The sequence below is a fragment of the Panthera tigris genome, chromosome C1 (assembly GCF_018350195.1).
Source record: "Panthera tigris isolate Pti1 chromosome C1, P.tigris_Pti1_mat1.1, whole genome shotgun sequence".
Taxonomy (NCBI): Eukaryota; Metazoa; Chordata; class Mammalia; order Carnivora; family Felidae; genus Panthera; species Panthera tigris.
Genome location: NC_056667.1, coordinates 189,972,453 through 189,991,720, shown reverse-complemented (window position 1 = coordinate 189,991,720; position 19,268 = coordinate 189,972,453). Strand labels below are relative to the sequence as shown.

At 39.4% G+C, this 19,268-nt stretch overlaps 1 protein-coding gene across 6 annotated transcripts in view; it reads left to right on the top strand.

Moving 5' to 3' along the window:
• INO80D (INO80 complex subunit D) overlaps positions 1–18,990 on the top strand; it is a 63,062-nt gene extending 44,072 nt beyond the window's left edge. For all 6 annotated transcript variants that reach the window (XM_042995150.1, XM_042995154.1, XM_042995155.1 and 3 more), the window contains 6 exons: positions 63–287; positions 6,000–6,109; positions 7,942–8,075; positions 13,716–13,933; positions 14,624–14,781; positions 15,902–18,990. In XM_042995150.1, coding sequence (XP_042851084.1) covers positions 63–287; positions 6,000–6,109; positions 7,942–8,075; positions 13,716–13,933; positions 14,624–14,781; positions 15,902–17,067 — 2,011 coding nt within the window. In that variant the 3' untranslated portion in view covers positions 17,068–18,990. The remainder of the gene's footprint in view (positions 1–62; positions 288–5,999; positions 6,110–7,941; positions 8,076–13,715; positions 13,934–14,623; positions 14,782–15,901) is intronic.
• The last annotated feature ends 278 nt before the right edge of the window (positions 18,991–19,268 follow it).

The following is a 19,268-nucleotide window of genomic DNA, read 5'->3' as shown; positions in this document are numbered from 1 at the left end:
TTCCCCTCTCCAATGAGCCTCACACTTAATCAGGTTTTCACTTTTCTCCCTGCGCTTTCCAGGTCAGATGACGATGATACGGAGAGTAGGAGCTCCAGGGTGACCCAACTTTGCACTTACTTTCAGCAGAAATATAAGCACCTCTGCCGCCTGGAGCGGGCAGAATCTCGTCAAAAGAAATGCCGGCACACGTTTAGGAAAGCCTTGCTGCAGGCGGCCAGCAGAGAACCCGAGTGTACCGGTCAGTTAATCCAGGAACTGCAGAGAGCTGCGTGCAGCCGAACCAGGTTAGAGCCCTAGGCAGCCACCTGTTTGTAAGGAACTCGTCTCTGTCTGGCTTCTGTGTTTTGTTGAGTGGATAGCGGAGACACAGTGGGCAGTGGGCATTTAAACCTGAAATGTCGAAGCATTGCACCTTGGTTTTGTTGCTCAGAGAGTTGTACGGGTGGCAAAATAACAGCACCACGAGCTGATAGAAGCATTGCTGTGGCTCCGCCAGATGAATTTATTTAGTGAAGTATCGGAGAGTGCCACCTGTCTTTACAAAAATAACGATGCTTTCAAATTTCATGTATTATTTAGAAGTAGTGTTTATGGGGTTTTTTTTAACCACGAAAGTAGCATTTTACATATTTTACTTCTTATTTAAAAATTTTCTTTCTCACATATTATGTCTTCAAAATACTTTATTCCATTGCATTTCTTTTAGGAAAAATCTCTTTTCTGTTTCTAGTCCAGGTAATTGCTTTGTAAATTTGAAAAATGTAGAAAAAAGAAGGGGAACTTTTCCATAATATCACCATGCAGAAAACAAAGAATGAGCACTGTAAATATTTTGGTTGTTTCCTTCTAGTCTTTTCTTCTGCTTGTGTGTACACACGTGTGTGTTTGCGTGTGTATGAAGTCTCCAGGGAGCCATGCATTTGTATTAAAAAGGAAAAATGAGATCATGCTATATGCATATTTTATTTCCTGCTTTTTTCCCCACTTAACATTGAATTATTGCCATTTTCTCCTGATGTTCTTTAAAACACGATTTTTAATGACTTCATAATTAGTCTTTGGACTCCTTAAATTTTAAGTATGTATTTAAGCAAAATTGGATCCATACTGTTTAAGAGTTATGTGTCCAGTTTTTTCCCTTAAGAATATATCCTAGCCATTCCCTTGTGTTCTTAAAAATTATTTTGAAAACATGATTTATAATGTGTGATACTATTTTTAAATGAAAATCCATATATTGGAAATGTAGAGCTATCTGATATTTCAGTGAAGAAATTGTAGTATTATTACCATTTTGGAAATTAGTTTAGGTGGTGAAAACTTAATTGTAATTACTTATTTAGGTTATGTACCTTTTGAAACTACTAGCTTAATTGAATTAAAAGTTTCCAAAATATCTTCATATTTAATTAAGGAAATAATTTTCAAATTTAGAAGGCACAGTTCTTGATTGAGTTTATTATTTCACACTTTTTACTTATTTTTTTCAGATAACAACCTTGAGACACACACACACACACACACACACACACACACACACACACACACACTTTTAGGAGTTTTATGCCAAAATATTAGCAGTGGCTATCTCAGAGGGTAGGATTATTGATAAAGTTTGAAAAAATTTATAGTGTATATATTCCAATTTTTCTCTAGTGCTCATAAGTCACTGAGGAAATAGGGGCTTAAAACAGACAAAACTAAGAAAAATAACCTTTGATTTTCAGATACTGATCATATTTCTTACATATCTATTTTTTAGTTTTGTGTATTTTGGTTTTCATTATATTTGCTATTAAAAAAAAACTACTTTTTAATGGCATCTATCCAAAAGATAACTATACCCTTCAGAGTTTTCTGCTTCTTGGCATATTTAGAGTTGTTTGAAAGCTTGTATGTCTAGTTAATAAACCTACATAATGATTGCTGCCTCTAGTATTCTCCCTCACTCACAGTTCCTGCTCCTCTGTAGGGTCGGGGGTAGGTAGTGTCCGTTCTGTAACATTCGTCAGGTCCTCACTTACTGACTTAGCCTTCTCGGAGAGAAATTCCCATGTTCCACTGACTGTGTTTGGTCCCCCTGTTACATGTGCTTATTGAGCTCTGCTTCATTGTAGAATCGTATACTAATATTTCTGTCAGACAGTAATTTTTGTGAGGGCAGGAACAATTTACGTTTTGTTCTTAAATCTCTAGTGTTGAACAGATGAATAGAATTAAACATGCCTGTTCTCTATTTGTTGAAAGAATTCACTTGGTTTGACATAGGTTTAAAATAACGCTATCTAACATTTACATAATGCTTGGCAAGCGTATCATTTCAGTAGAAACTTTAGTTTTGTCCAGCATGAAGCAGTTTGTATGTAGAGCACTGTATACTTTGAATCTAGTATGTTATTATGACCTTGTCAAAGATGTAAGGGACTGTACTCGGAGTTTGGGACAATTTAGTATTTGTGTAGAAAACTATTTATCTATGATTTTTAGCTGGTAGAATCAAGGTCCCCCTGACTGCTTTTTTTCAGAAAAGTTCCCAAACCACTGTTAGTGATGTTTTAAAAACGTCATGATAACTAAATATTACTAAACAAATACCAAGACGCCTTTTGGTTATGTCACTAAAGATTAGTAAAAAGTCTGTTGCCCAGTGCATCACTGGTACTCATTTAGCAATGAGCCATAATCATTTGTTGGTGATTGGTAACTTGTTAGTTTACATTATATTTTAGGTTCACAAAAATCAGTGTCAGGTGGATAATGCCCTCTATTTGATATTTTTGCTTTCAAAGACCGGTTCCACAAAAGAGATTTAAAAAGCTGCTTTTAAAATATTTTAGAAATTAAAACTTTAGTGGCTGCCTTTTAATAGGTAGCCTTTTAAAATATAGCTTGGATATAAGCTGAATAACATTATTCTTAAAAAAAAACATTTTTTTTAAATGTTTATTTTTGAGAGAGAGGGAGGGAGGGAGGGAACATGAGTGAGGGTGAGGGCAGAAAGTGGGAGACATAGAAACTGAAGCAGGCTCCCGGCTCTGCGCTGTCAGCACAGAACCCGACGTGGGGCTTGAACTCATGAACCGTGAGATCATGACCTGAGCTGAAGTCAGCCGCCCAACCAACTAAGCCACCCAGGTGCCTCTGAATAACATTATTCTTTCTCATCTAATAACTTTGTCATATATGTTGGTGAATATGTGGAATAAGCCACTGAAATAGCTTTTAAAGTATGTAAACTCTAATTGAACTACCTCGTAGCCACAATAGAGAGACTAGTGCTGTTTGTGTAGAAACTATTGTTAAAGGGGCATCTAATCACACAAAAGAGAAGCTTGTAGTGAGTGTTTTCATATTAAAAACATCAATGGGAATGCAAGCTGGTGCAACCACTCTGGAAAACAGTATGGGGGTTCCTCAAAAAACTAAAAATGGAACTACCCTATGACCCAGCAGTTGCACTACTAAGGCATTTATTTATTCACGGATACAGATGTGCTGTTTCGAAGAGACACGTGCACCTCCATGTTTATAGCAGCATTATCAACAATAGCCAAAGTATGGAAAGAGCCCAAATGTCCATCGATGGATGAATGGATAAAGAAGATGTGGGATATATATATACAATGGAGTATTACTCGGCAATCAAAAAGAATGAAATCTTGCCATTTGCAGCTACGTGGATGGCACTGGAGGGTATTATGCTAAGTGAAATTAGTCAGAGAAAGGCAAAAATCATATGACTTCACTCATATGAGGACTTTAAGAGACAAAACAGATGAACGTAAGGGAAGGGAAACAAAAATAATATAAAAACAGGCAGTAGGGGCGCTTGGGTGGCTCAGTCAGTTGGGCATCCAACTTCAGCTCAGGTCATGATCTCACAGTCCGTGAGTTTGAGCCCCACGTCGGGCTCTGCGCTGACAGCTCAGAGCCTGGAGCCTGCTTTGGATTCTGTGTCTTCCTCTCTCTGTGCTCCTCCCTTGCTCATGCTCTCTCTCTCTGTCTCAACAATAAATAAAAACATTTAAAAAGATAAAAAAAAACAACAGGGAGGGGGACACAACAGAAGAGACTCATAAATATGGAGAACAAACTGAGGGTTACTGGAGGGGTTGTTGGGGGGAGGATGGGCTAAATGGGTAAGGGGCACTAATCCTGAAATCATTGTTGCACTGTATGCTAACTAACGTGGATATAAATTTTAAAAAATAAAAAGTAAAATAAAAAATAAATAAAAACATCAAAATGTTTTGGTAATTCTCCCTTTGTTTTGTTGGGATTATCTGGATAATAAAATAGATCTAATGTCAGGCATTTTTACCTTAATTATCCAGGGGCATATTGAAATTCTGACTTTGAGTTTTTGAGTTTATTTATACTGACTTTATTTTGCTGTTTAAGACATAGATCAGCAATTTTAAAAAATGAAACCCGGTGGTTCCTTTTGAAGTGTAGGATAAAGAAAACGAGGGAATGTGCTCTACCCTAGGTTTGGTAGATGGCTGAGTGAATTATTAAAAAGTGTTCTACAAAAATTATCCATTCAGCATAGAGAACTACCTGCTATTTAAATCTAGACCAAGAGAATTTGGGCTAAGCTGCCAAAATAGTAAAGCTTCCTTTATTTGAAATTGTGTATCCTTTTTACAGAGCTGAAGTTAATGGCCCACTTCCCCACTCTTGTGATTCTGACAAATCTTACAGAACTCTCAATTAAAGCAACTTCTCTGGCAGCCCCGGTTATCTGTTTGCAGTTACTATTTATATGAAAGTTATAATAGAAATGTTGTTTAGATTTGCTATAAATTCATATGTAATTTTGGTTCTGTATGACCTTCTAATTAGCATAAGCCATTCCATCAAAATCCTTAGATATAGAAACAAACAATTCAAAAGATATTTTGTTTTTGACGCCTGACTTGTGATTCAGTGTATTACGTAGATTGTTTTTCTACGCTCAGACGTGCGTAAAAGCCTACTAGTTTGTGATGCTTTATAGAATCAAACAGGGTTGTTTTGTACTTCTGAGAATTTGGATATTTTTATTTTTTTTATGTTTGTGTAAAACTATGGAAAGATCCAGAAACTAATAAAATGAATACTAACTATAGAGGGAGTAGGAACTTGCAAATTGGGACAAGGGGAGAAAGGAGACTCTCCACTGCTTGGTTTTTATTCTTTGGTTTTTCTGGAACCATGTGAACACATTGCCTATTCGTAAATTTAAAAACAAGATTTAAACATTGAAACATTGAATGTGCCAAGCGGAGATAACATTTAATGAAAGATGGAGTTGCACATACTATAAAAAGTTAAAAGAATATATCCAAAGTGAGTTCATTTTGGAAGATGAGGGCAAATCAATCATTTCTGCATATCATTATCCCTTTCCTCACATCATAGATCAAGTTTTTTGCACATTTACTGTTCAGCAGCTTGACGTGACCCAAATCTGATGATGATAATAATACCAGCAACTAACAGCCATGGACTGTTTACTAGGTATCCTACCATCTGCTACTTATGATAAGTATTTTGGATGTGTTGTATCTTGGTGCTTACCTGTCCACTAAAGAAAGGTACTCTGTCTCCACTTTATAGGTGAGGAAGTTGAGACTTAAGCGAGGCTAAGTAACTTGCCCAAGGTCACACAGCTAGTGAGAGTTAGGGCTGAGATTCAGAATTAGACCCGATTAATCTAGTCTCATGTTCTTGATCACTTTTGTCTACTTGTTGCCTCTTTGTGAAGTAAAAGGAACCAAAATGTCACTTAAGAAAGAAAAAAACCCAGACATAGTGGAAATCATTTATAATTATTTCTTTTGTCGGTAAATTAGGGAAATATTGGAACTGGTCATTGCAACTCATATTTACCTTTCATTTAACGAATGTGGAAAAGTAAAATGTTGGTGTTACGCTCTGCTAACATAGTGTTGAAAAGTTGCCCTGGATTCCTAACGCATTTTTTAAAAATTAATGTGTTTTTCCTTCCTTAGCATAAGCCGGACCAAGTTGAGGGAGGTGGAACCAGCAGCATGCAGTGGAACCGTGAAGGGTGAACAGTGCCCTAACAAAGCCCTTCCATTCACCAGACATTGTTTCCAACGTATCCTCTTAATTGAGTGGGCATTGAAAAGTATTAACTCATTCAGGTTCATATTTCATTCTTAAGCCACGTGAATGACTTTTGAAATCATAACTATTTGATGTTCAAAATAATTTTTATATAACTTCTAATTTTCATGATGTCTTCTGGATACTTTTTTTCTGCTTACATCATTGTGATTCTTTTTCAAGAATTACATCAAAATTGGCAAAATTGATGGCAAGTAACAGATTCTTCCAGTGGCTGGCACTTGATTAAATTTTGTTAACAGAATTCTGGTTCTTGTGGTGCCTCTTAAGTAGCTTGTAAGAAGCAACTATATATAACACTCAATTGATGGAAAAATCAAATCATATTATTCAAAAACTGTTTTTAATCTTCCAAGAAAGTTATACAGTTTTACAGTGTGCCTTTTGCTCTGGGAATAGTTTGCTTTTTGTGTTGGGTACAGTGCTGATTTGAAATGAAGGAAGGATGAACTTCACTGACTGGGAAAAAAGATACATTAAGACAGAATATACTAGAAGGAAACCTGTGGTAAAAGGGTTTCATTCAAGCTGGTTATGAAGTCTTACTATTTTCAGTTTTATTAAACATCTAAAATTGAGGAGCATTTAAAAAATTATACAGTAGCAGTTACTTGTTCTTTATTGTCTTTGACTTTTTACCTTCCTTTCTGTTCTTGGGATTAAATTTTCACTTTTTCAGCATCACTTTCTATGTAGTTTTATAAATCGCCTTAACTATAAAAGCAAAAAGGAAAAACAGAAGGGTACTTTCTTGATAGGTATAAAATAAGTCTTAGAATATGTAGCCAGGGGCTAAAAGTTTGGATGCTTAAAAATGTTTATGATATAAAACTGATGTTCTGGGGCACCTGGGTGGCTCAGTCAGTTAAGCATCCAACTTCAGCTCATGTCATGATCCCACCATTCCCGAATTCAAGCCCCACGTCAGGCTCTGTGCTGACAGCTCAGAGCCTGGAGCCTGTTTTGGATTCTGTGTCTCCCTCTCTCTCTGCCTCTCCCCAATTCACGCTGTCTCTCTCCAGAATAAAAGTAAAAGCATTATTAAAAAAATAAATAAATAAAACTGATGTTCCAATTTTAATGGTATGGTTTTGATCTAAAAGTAAGTTTTCATAAGTTGTAAGTTTGAGTTTTGTGTTGGAAATGCTAAATGAAAAATCCAAATTTGGATCGATGAGTTTTTTAGAATTAAAATATAATTAAAATTTTTATTCTTTTTAAAGAATATTTGTATTTGAGAGAGAGAGTGAGACAGAGGGTGAGCGGGGGAGGGGCAGTGGTAGACTGAGACAGAATCTGAAGAAGCACGTTCCACACTCTGAGCTGTCAACACAGAGCCGGCCGCAGGGCTGGAACTCATGAACCAGGAAATCATGACCTGAGCTGAAGTTGGGACACTTAACCGACTGAGTTACCCAGGTGCCCCATTCTTACTGAGGATTGTATACAAAAAGTTTTCCTTAAAGTTTTTTTTTTTTTTTTTTTGTTTTTTTTACCATTATAGTGCAACTTTTAATAGTGTGTGAAGACTTAAACGACCCTCCTTTTTCCAGATAACAAAAATCAGAAAGGCTATTAAAGAAACACCTATTAGGAGCCCTTTAGCAAAACAGACTCTTTTATCTTCTGATAGATTCAACAATTACCATTTTCCCACATCAGTAGTTGGGTTCCTTCTTTAGCTTTTATAGATAAGAAAATGTATTACTTGCTAAACATAAGGGAAGAAGCAGATTTTATATACAAATTTTAAAAAGTAATTTGAGTTTCAGTGTATTACATTCTTAACTTTGAAAAACACAGATATCCTCTTGAACCGCTCTCAGCAGCTTTTCTCAAGTTGCACGGCCAAGTTTGCAGACGGACAGCAGTGCTCTGTGCCCGTGTTTGACATTACACACCAGACCCCTCTGTGTGAAGAACATGCCAAAAAAATGGTGAGTTCAGATTTTATTTTCGACAGCAGAGACTTTCAAACTTTGGATAGCAGTCCACAGTAGAAAATATTTTGTGACTTGGTACAAACTGTATGTAAATATATAAAATATCATATATCATATCATATCATATAGTGTAATGTAATATAATGTAATATATAATATGTAAACATACTTGTCATGACCCACTGAGTAAATTTCATAGCTTTATTTTTAAATTTTTATTACTGTTTTTAAAGAGTGGGTGTTTTGTTTTTTTTTTTAATAATGCTTATTTATTTATTTTGAGAGAGAGAGAAAATGAGCTTCAGCAGGGGAGGGGCAGAAAGACAATCTGAAGCAGGCTCCCTGTTGTCAGCACAGAGTCCACTGTGGGACTTAATCTCATGAACTGTGAGATCATGACCTGAGCCAAAATCAAAAGTTGGATCCTTAACTGACGGAGCCACCCAGGTGTCCCTTCATAGCCTCATTAAAAAAAAAAATTTAAAAAAACCTGTCCTAGGGGTGCCTGGGTGGGCCAGTCACATGCACCCAGTCTCTCTCTCAAAAAATAAATTAAAAATAAGTTAAAAAAAAAAAACTATTCTAGAAGGTATTTAGTAGTTACTAACATATAGTTATTTTGTTTATTATCTATCCTTATTCTATACCTCTCTTTGCCTTAAGGTACATTTTCTTACACTTAACAGATTTTTCAAGCTTTCTTCGCCCCATTTCTTTAGATTTTTGCTTTTTTATATTCAATTCTGTGAATGTCTTGGATATTTGATAAGATTTCGGCCAGAAGCCAACCCTTTCTATAATTCTGTTGAACTTAACTATTGCTTCTGTTAATGCTAGCATCATAAGCCCTAATTAATTCAGAGTAATTTGGAAGGAGAGGTAAGTCTGAATTAGTGGACTATCTGAATTACATCATTATTTTTAAAAAGTGCATTTTTATTACTTTTACCTAGATACTTGCTGAGTTCTGCTATTTGCAAGGTAGTATGCAAGGTATATGTGTGAAAAAGCTGAGTAAGACAATTCTTTCCCTCTGCAAGCATTTTACAGTTTCAGGGGAGCAGCAGGGTAACTGAATGGCCATTGGACCAGGACCTCATAGTCTAAGGCTATGATCCTGGTGTTGCCACCAGCTAAATGTGTCACAAGGACTGTTGTAAGTTAAAGATTATGTCTGAGTATAGCAGCGTTTGTACCCCATCAGTCCCCCAGCGAGAGACTTAATACTGGGTGATAAAACCTATGCAGATCTCTTGGCTCTGCTTTCAAACTGTCTTGAATCCGGACACGTTTTGCCAACTCCACTGCTACCATTCTGCTCTCGAATTGGTCTGGATTATTGTAATAGTCTCCTAATTGGTCTCCTTCTTATTGCCCCCTTCTTATCTGCACCCAGATGTCCTGTTCACACAGCAGTCCGAGTAGGCTGTGTGTGTCCCACTTCCTTTGAGTTTATGTGCAGTAAAATCCACTCTTTGGTGCACAATGCTGTGAGATTGACAGTGCATCCATCCGGTTATAGAACGCCACCATAATCAAGATCTGCTGTCAATCCCCCCAAATTCTCTTGTAGCTACCCCTCTATACTCTACCCCTAAGTATCTCCACTGATGTTTTCCTGTCCCTGTAATTTCACATTTTCCAGAATGTCTTATAAAAGCCTTTTATTATTTAAAATTTTTTTTTTTATTTTTTGCATTTATTTATTTTTGAGAGACAGAGCACAAGCAGGGGAAGGGCAGAGAGAGAATGAGACATAGAATCTGAAGCAGGCTCACGGCTCCGAGCTGTCAGCGCAGAGCCCGACACGGGGTTCGAACTCACGAGCCATGAGATCATGACCTGAGCCAGAGTCACTTAACTGACCCATTGAGCCACCCAGATGCCCCTAGAGGCCTTTTAGAGAATGCACTTGTGATCACTTTAGTTCCCTGGTCAAAACCTTCCAACGGCTTTCTAGCACATCCACAATCAAATCTAACATTTTTTTTTTTTTTTTCAAATCTAACATTCTTATCACGGCCTGTGAGACTTCCTGATCTGGCCCTTGTAATTTTTCCAGCTTCATCTTGTACCCTCTCCTTACTTCCAGAGTTTCAGCAACATTGGCCTTCTTGCTGTTTCTTCAACCCTTGAAGTATGCTCTCACCTCGTGGGCCTTGCACTTGTTTTTTTTCTCTTTTCCTAGGATGTTCTTTTCCTTGGTTTCTACATGCCTCTCTCCTTCATTTCATTCGGGTTTCTGATCAAATGTCACGTCATCAAAGAAGCCTTTCACTTCCTCTCTGCCCAGTCACTTTTTATCCTCAGACTCTACCTTATTTTTCTTCCTAACATTTATGTCTGTCTCATTGTATTACTTACTATTTTATTTATTGTCAGTATCCTTTTACTAGAACATAACATTTACAAAGGCAGGAACATTTTTTGTCCATTGCCGTATCCCCAGTGCTTAGAACAAAGGTGCTCAATAAGTGATTGTTGGATAGTTAGACGCATGGCCGGGAGAGGTTGAGATTCAGAATTAGACTCAAGCGCTGGACAGGACAGTCATTGGTAGGAGCTGAAGCTACAGGACATCCAGGCTGTCACACAGAACATGTTATTCAATGGCTATGAGACCAGACAGCAGATGGTAAGTTAGTAAATGCAGCATCCTGGCATGGAAGTAGAATGAGGCAGTGAGAAAGTTGAGAGTGAAGAGTGTTTGCAAATAGTGGAGGCAGTGAACAGTTGGCATTAGGAAAGTCGCTAAGGCATAGGGGCGCCACCTCTGTGGGGGAGCTTCGTGGGGGACTACCAAGAGCATGGCAGGGCCTCATTCTGGAGCAGTTCTGTGGGGACTGCCTGGCACATTACCAAGAATACTGCCGGGCTGCACAAGCTTAGGAGAATAAGACACACACCTAGAACTAGAACCAGGTGGTACTGGAGTGTCTTATGAGTAGGACTAGTGTATCTTGAGCTGGACAGACTCTCCTGCTTAACGTCTCTGCTGGTCCTAGAGGGAAAGCCTGGATGGATGCCTAGCATCCTGGTGGGTACTGGTGGTTGCTTAGTTACTATTTGTTGAATTAAATGATGGATACGATAAAAGTGGAACTAAAGTATTGAGCTAAAAAGGACTATTAGAGGATAGGAAACAGCCTTTCTTTGTTTTTTTGTTTGTTTTATAAATTTGTACATTTGTGACTTTAGTCTGTAATTGTTTTTAAAGATTTTTTTAAAATGTTTATTTTTGAGAGAGAGAGAGGCAGAGAAAAGAGGGAGACACAGAATCTGAAGCAGGCTCCAGGCTCTGAGCTGTCGGCACAGAGCCAGACGCGGGGCTTAAACTCATGAACCGTGAGATCATGACCTGAGCTGAAGTTGGATGCTTAACCGACTGAGCCACCCAGGAACCCCTGTAATTGTGTTTAGATTTAAGTATGTGGCTAGTTTTAAACTTCTTTTAGATTTCCTGGATTTATACTTTCAGTTGTAAAAATCACCATTTTGTATACCACCAAGAAATTTAAAAATGCTGCACAGTGCACTTCTTACCACTTAAAATTTTTGTTTTTTTTTTTTGTTTTTATTTATTTTAGAGAGAGAGAGAGAGAGTGAGAGAGTACGTGAGCAGAGGAGGGACGGAGGGAGAATTCCAAGCAGGCTTCATGCTCAGCACAGAGTCCGATGTGGGGCTTATCTCATGACTGAGATTGTCACCTGAGCGGAAATCAAGAGTTGGATGCTTAACTGACTGAGCCACAGGCGCCCCTTTTACAATTTTTGTTTTATATGTATCAAAATAGCTTCTTTAGACTTAGTTAGACATAGATTTTTATTTTCTCTAATACTCCTGGTTTCAACTGAATTACTTGAGATAGAAAAGGAGGTAGTTTCTACATCATCATCTTTGATACAGCTTTGTCTACTTTGTGGTTATTTTCCTTTCTCATTTGGTTGTTGCTTTGCAAAAAAAAAAAAAAAAAAAAGGAATTGCGGTCAGCTCTTCAATGAGTATCTGCTTCACTAATGACAGTTTTATGCCCTCAGCTACTCTTCGTGCTTTTGTACACACAACAGTTTTCCCTCTTCGTGTGAAACCAACAATGCACATGCCTTGGGTCAAACAGTGACGGTACAAAGAACTGTTGTCACCCCCGCACGTACATAGACCATGCCAACTGTAATGACCATCACCGGGCCAACAGCAGTTGCAGCCCAGTTGCAGAAATACTAAAATGTACCTTGGAACTGATGAAATGCAGTATTCAGATTGAAGGGTGGCCGATGAAGAAAGCTGGTTATATTGTTAATCTCTTGTTCCTCCTTGCTGGTTCTTACCTTGTTCACTCAAGTGAGTAGCAGCAGTTATATAAAGCTGCGGTCCCTTTGTCTTCTCTCTTTACCTTGTCTCCCTGGTCCATGTAAATTACTTGAAGGGCTTTTACGGTGTCATGATTTCTGAAGCTACATCTCCATCCCTTTCTTTATCCCTCATACCATTTCCTCCTCTATCTCCTGGGACATCTTCGTACCTCAAATTATATGGGAGCCAAGCTGAATTCCTTAACTTTTCTTCTGAGTCCATATTCTGCTGTGTGCTCTGTTCCAACTAATGGTATCATCTAACAGTCTCCCAACCTAGAAACCCTAGAGAGACGTGTTAGAGTGTTCTTCCCTTCATCCAAGGAGCTGTCACATCTTGAGACTTCTGTCCCTACAGAGCCTTGCTTTTCCATTCCCACTCACATTGCCCGTAGCCATTTATCTTGTATTGACTGTTGAAATGGCCCTCTGATTGGAAATAATGCCTCCATTCTCTTGCCTTGTCTGTTTCATTGCTGCCAGCGTAGTGAATCCCTTTAAAGCATTTGTCAAGTTATGTTACTCCTTTCATCAAAAATCATTTCCCATTGCCTATAAAATGAAGCTGAAAATCCTGAACATGGTAATCAAAGTCGTACGTGATCTGGTCCTCAACTTCTTTACAGCTTACTTTTTATATTCCATCCTCCATTACACCATACCCCAAGCACCAGTCATACCCAATTATTTGCTGTTCTTTTTGTCTTGTGAGTGTCATTACTATAGAATGATCTTCCCCTTACCCCAGTGACTTAAAATCCTACTTATCTTTTAATCCCACAAAACTAAAAGTAATTGATTTTCCTTTTGTACATGCATGGAAGGTATTTATGCCATTATTGCCCTATTTCCTCTGTATTGTATTTATGTATACTTATATTCTTGTTCTTTCCATGAAAAAGTAAGTTCTTTTGAGAATGCAATTACATTGCATTCATTCTGGTTTTTTTTTTTTTTTTTAAACACTACAACACCTATCACAGTGTCTTTTTTTTTTTCCCCCCTATTCCTTCTACCCACCCACACCTCCCTCTCGGCCTGCCAAAATCTCACAGTGTCCTTAAATGTGGGGTGAACTGTATATATTGATTTGGATTCATTTGAATTAATTTAAAAAAATGAATTCTTTACTCATTTACTTATGGTTATATTTGCTGTAGGTATACAGTATGTTTTAGGCATTCTATAGAATGTTAAGAGATGGGACTAATTTTTTCAGATAGCTCTTAGGCTTTTCCCAAACATTCTCAGTTTAAAAATACCCATTTGTTCATTTCAAAGGATAATTTCTTGAGAGGAGATAGCTCCCGTAAAGTTCAGCACCAGCAGCAGAGGAAACCCAGGAAAAAAACCAAGCCTCCTGCACTTACCAAAAAACACAAGAAGAAGAGACGGCGTGGACCTCGTCGACCCCAAAAACCCATTCCCCCTGCAGTCCCCCAAGGGAACCTCAGCATGCCCACCAGCGTCTCACTGCCAGTGGAGACCGCTCAGATCAGGTCAGTGATGGTTCTCACAACACCTAGCATCATCTCTGTAGCGTTGCAGCTCGGCCCCCAAAGCCATTTGATAGACGAGCCTAGACCTTGTAGTCTTCAATGTAATTTTTACCAAATATCTGACTGGGTGAGATCTGAAATAAAGTTTTTGACTGTAACACAGAAAGCAGATGCTGAAATTGAGAATTTAATTGTCTGCCCTCAGATTTTTCTGCTTTAGCAGAAATTCCATATATGTTTCGACAGAAATGTTCCGTCAGAAATCTGATACCTTACTGATTTTGGCAGGAGTTAAGCATTTTGACCAGTCGAATGAGGCTTCTGTTTCAGCTAGACATTTCAGTTTTATTTGTCCATTTCACTTTTTAAAAATTACTATTTGACTAGACTTGAAATTCTAAAAAGTATGAAGACACACTCAATGCACAAAATTGTGATTTGTTCTACTAATGTGAGGTAAAGCTATCTCGAAATGGTTGCCTTCTCTTCCTACATGGGTGAAGGTTTTGGGGCTATGTGACTGAGTATGGTCAGCTCTTCCTTTTGCTTGTAAATTTCCTTTTCTGGAAGTAGGAAAAGGAGACATTTTAAGCTAGGATTTCCCATTTTCACATTTGACGAACGTGTCTTGGGGACACTGGTGTGAAGGGATAAGGGGCGTGATGGGGCCAACTGTGTCCTCTTCCCCAGGAGCCCATCCACGCCGGAGCTGAGTGCTGATGAGTTGCCAGACGACATTGCCAATGAGATCACTGACATTCCACATGACTTGGAATTGAACCAGGAGGACTTTTCAGACGTCCTGCCACGGCTGCCTGATGACTTACAAGATTTTGATTTTTTTGAAGGTATGGCTCAATTTTTTGATTCAAGAAGGCTGAATGAGTTTTTAAAAAGGGAAATAGTGTTTGTGAAGTATTCCTCCTCACACATAGTGTCTTCCACCGTAATTAGAAAATGCAACCCTGCTAAACCGATTTTACCCTGCTTTCAGAAGGTAAGGAGTGTGGTTTGTCCAACTAGCCAAATTAATAGGCTTAGTAGGTTGATCATTCAACTGTTAGGTTGTTAACTTTGTCCCTTTCAAATGAGTCATTTTACTCTATTTTTCAACAAAAACATCTTAAGCTTGAGTTTACTGAAGCCTTTTAGAACTCGTCCTATTCCAGTACCCCACCCTGTACTTGAGTTGAAGTGCACTTTTCTAAAACGAAGTTTGCTTTAATCCCACCAGTTCTGTGGTGCTTTCAGGGAAAACCTTTTATGCCCTTAGAAAGTTTCTTTCACCATTAAAAACTGGATATTTTTCTGGTGACTAGTCAGGTTCCTAACTCTAGAGATGTTTAATGTTGGAGACGAAGTCAGTGGCAGCCCCCAGGCTTTCCTCTCGAAAACTGGCATGAGGGGAGCAGGACTAGCGGGAAACACACAGAAGCGTTTTGGAGAGGACTGAGTGCGAGTGAGTGCTCAGCTCCCGGTTGCGCCGCCTCTCTCTTTTCCCGTCTTCTACGGCCGCCCTCCTGCTGGAGGAGAGAGTTCAGGAGCAGAAGCACCGAGGGGACTCTTGCATGGCTTTTTGTCTCCAGTCCGAACCAATATGATATATTTTCTGTTGTAATGATTTTGACATAACTTCAGGTAAAAACATGTGTAATCAGACGGCCACCATGTATTTTAAGTCGGTAATGCTTAGAAGAATCCTTACGAATTTAACGCTTTGGCCAGCTGGGTTTAGACACTGCTGTAAGTAAACTGAAGATACAGGCTGCAGGACAGCTTGACCTCTCAGGCCTGCCCTGCAGATTACTCTTTCACTCTTTCTTTCCAGTCTAGTCCCTGGAAGCTTCCCTTTTCCGTGGGGCCTCTCTTTAATAGAATACTGTTACAGATAATTCCAATGGAGGATTTTTGTGGTGTGGCATACGTAACGACTCTGCTGATTCTCTTGACGGCTTTTGTTTTGCTCAGGAAAGAACGGAGACCTTCTTCCAACTACCGAAGAGGCCGAGGAACTTGAGCGGGCCTTGCAGGCTGTCACTTCTCTTGAGTGCCTGAGTACCATTGGGGTACTTACCCAGTCAGATGGTGTGCCAGTCCAGGAGCTGTCAGAGAGAGGAATAGGGGTGTTCTCCACAGGTACTGGAGCTTCAGGAATTCAGTCCTTGAGCCGAGAAGTAAACACAGACCTAGGGGAGCTACTGAATGGGCGCATAGTACATGATAATTTTTCTAGTCTAGAGCTGGATGAGAACCTGCTCCGTTCTGCTACCTTGTCTAACCCACCTACACCCCTGGCAGGGCAGATCCAAGGGCAGTTCTCTGCCCCAGCCAACGTCGGCCTTACTTCTGCCACTCTGATCAGCCAGAGTGCACTTGGGGAGAGAGCCTTCCCAGGACAGTTTCATGGACTACATGATGGCAGCCATGCCTCCCAGAGGCCACATCCTGCCCAGCTGCTGAGCAAGGCAGATGACCTAATCACCTCACGACAGCAATACAGCAGTGATCATTCACACTCCTCGCCCCATGGAAGCCATTATGATAGTGAGCACGTGCCGTCTCCCTACAGTGACCATATCACCTCTCCCCACACAACATCTTACTCTGGTGATAATATGGCAGCTACCTTTTCAGCAGAGATGCCCATCATGGCGCAGCACTTGCTCCCAACCCAACTCGAGGTGCCACTTGGAGGAGTCGTGAACCCCAGAACTCACTGGGGCAATCTCCCTGTCAACCTTGGAGATCCCTCTCCATTTAGCAACCTTCTTGGCGCAGATGGACATCTTCTTTCCACTTCCCTATCCACGCCACCCACCACTTCGAACTCAGAGACCACACAGCCTGCCTTCGCCACCGTGACCCCCAGCAGCTCCAGCGTGCTTCCGGGGTTACCGCAGACCAGCTTCAGTGGCATGGGGCCTTCTGCTGAACTCATGGCCTCCACCTCTCCCAAGCAGCAACTCCCTCAGTTCAGCGCAGCCTTCGGCCACCAGCTGAGTTCTCACAGTGGCATTCCTAAGGACCTGCAGCCCAGCCACAGCTCTATAGCCCCTCCTACAGGCTTCACGGTAACAGGTGCCACAGCTACAAGTACCAATAATGCATCTTCTCCCTTTACCTCCCCTAACTGAGCGTGTCTGTGTGTTTGCAGGCAGGTGGGGAACCTGGTGTTTTCTATCTTTGTTTCCTGTTGATCATCCCTTTCCCCTTTTCCTAAAGAAGATTTTAAAAATAACAGATGGGGACTAGAGGGGAACTCCTTTTTCCAGTTAAACAAGTAACCCTGCAGTGGACCTCGCTTCAGTGTTCACATGTGCTCCTTTGCACTGGTGCTCATTCCCTCCCGGCGGGTTCACTCTTACCCCAGTGGTTTCCTTAGTGGCTCAGCACAGTGACTGGATAGAATTGATTTTTAGCAGCAAGTCCTAGAAGTGGAAGATACCTCAGATTACCAGTGCCCTTTACTATTTCCTAGTATTCAGATCAATGCTTTCCATTCTATTACCAGGTCTTTACAGAGGTGGTTCTAGATAGAATGGTCCTGTTCATCGAGTTCATGTGTAAGAGGCAGCAAATGGTGTGTAGGGACAGATCAAGGCTCTGACTTAGCACCAACTGCTAAACACCGCACGAGGCCAGGATTCCATTCCTAATTGTGATCATGTTCAATTAAAAAGAAAAACATTATTAGTCTTTTGACCGCCTGTGTGTGTGTGTGTGTGTGTGTGCGCCCATGTGTGTGTTTTTGTGCAGGGCAGGAAGCAGCTGTCCCATTGTTGTTCTTTTTCTTTCTTTCTTTCTGTTTTTTTTTTCTTTCCTAACAAGTATAATAAGGCTCTTACTTCTCCTTTCCCACGTCTCACAACCCTAATAAGGTTGGTCATCCTTTCCCACCAAATTAACGAAGTTTCCCAAATAGAGAGGGTGGTGGTCTGGTGATGTGAATTGTACAACCCTCTTCCGCTAAGTTATCCAAGAACATGAGAAGCTGAATTCATGTCAGGGCCGTGGGGATGTCACAAAAAGCACGGAGTGACTGCAGGGTTGCTGAGATTCTGAGGTCTGGTGGTTATTTTGCCTTTTTAGACAGGTGTTTGTTTCTCCATCCTCTCTCATGGAATACATTCACGAGATGTAATTAAAGACCATATTTTGATGTGAAAAGCAGGCTAGGTCAGATACGTTTGGAAAGATGGAGTCTCCGAACTCCTTGGTCCATCTTTTACTTTTGAATTTTTCATGTTTACAGTAGTGATTCTTTGGTAAGAGTTGTAAAATGTTGAAGACACTTGTAGAATCAATGTACCAGTTGTGAAGTGACGTGTAATATCTGAAGGATACACATTTTAAAGTTTCTTTCAAAGCAGAATATGGAAATTAGACCTAAATTTTACCTACCCTGTTGGTACTTTTAAAACAATTTAAGTACATAGATTTAAGTTGCAGAAATTGTTTTAAAGTACCGAGATTTTAGGGTTGAAAATTATATTGGGTAGTTTAGTAAGTTGGTGACTATGGAAATGAATAAGTGAGGTTTCTTTTTACCTGCCTTCTCCCCTGCCCCCTTCCCAAGGGTGGAACTAGATTTTAAAGTCATCTGTACTCTTCTGCTTTTGCTGAGAAGTTTCACCATCCCCTGAGATACCATTGGCTATTTATACCTGAGTCTAGTCTAATTTACATATATATATTTTAAAAGATGAGTAGAGAGAACATATCTATTAATGATGTGATATAATAATTCATTGGTCAGGGAATATTTGATCTGAATTCCTTTTCAATAGGTAAAGATTTGGATGTATTTTCCTACTTCCTATATGTATTCTCTTTATGCCATGCTAATTCTAACCAGTTCCCTTCTTTTGAAAGCTTTTCTTTCTCTGCTTTTTAAAGGAATGATGGTGATCAGCAGGCATTATGCAGATGCCATGCGCCTGAGGTTATGGAGGGGAAATGTCCCATGACTGTATGAAATCATTATACGCCCTATTTTGTATTTATTGAAGTTTCTTTTTGTGGGCCAAAAATATGTTTGTAATATATTTAGTTTTTTTTTTAATCATGATAATTGGAAGATTTATTTTTTAATAGCTTTGCCTTTTTTGCAGATTGAGAAATTTCTAAATTATAAATTATGTCACAAAGCAAAATTATATTTGGTATCACCATAAATTTCTATTCTGAACGGTGAGAGCAGATAATTTGAATATTTCTCACCTGTGAACCTATGTTAGTAAGCTTTTTTATTTTAATGTACTGTAATGAAATGATGATGAGTAGTTACCTCTGCTCAGAAGTGTCATTTAGTTTGCTCCAGTCGTTTCGCCTCCCA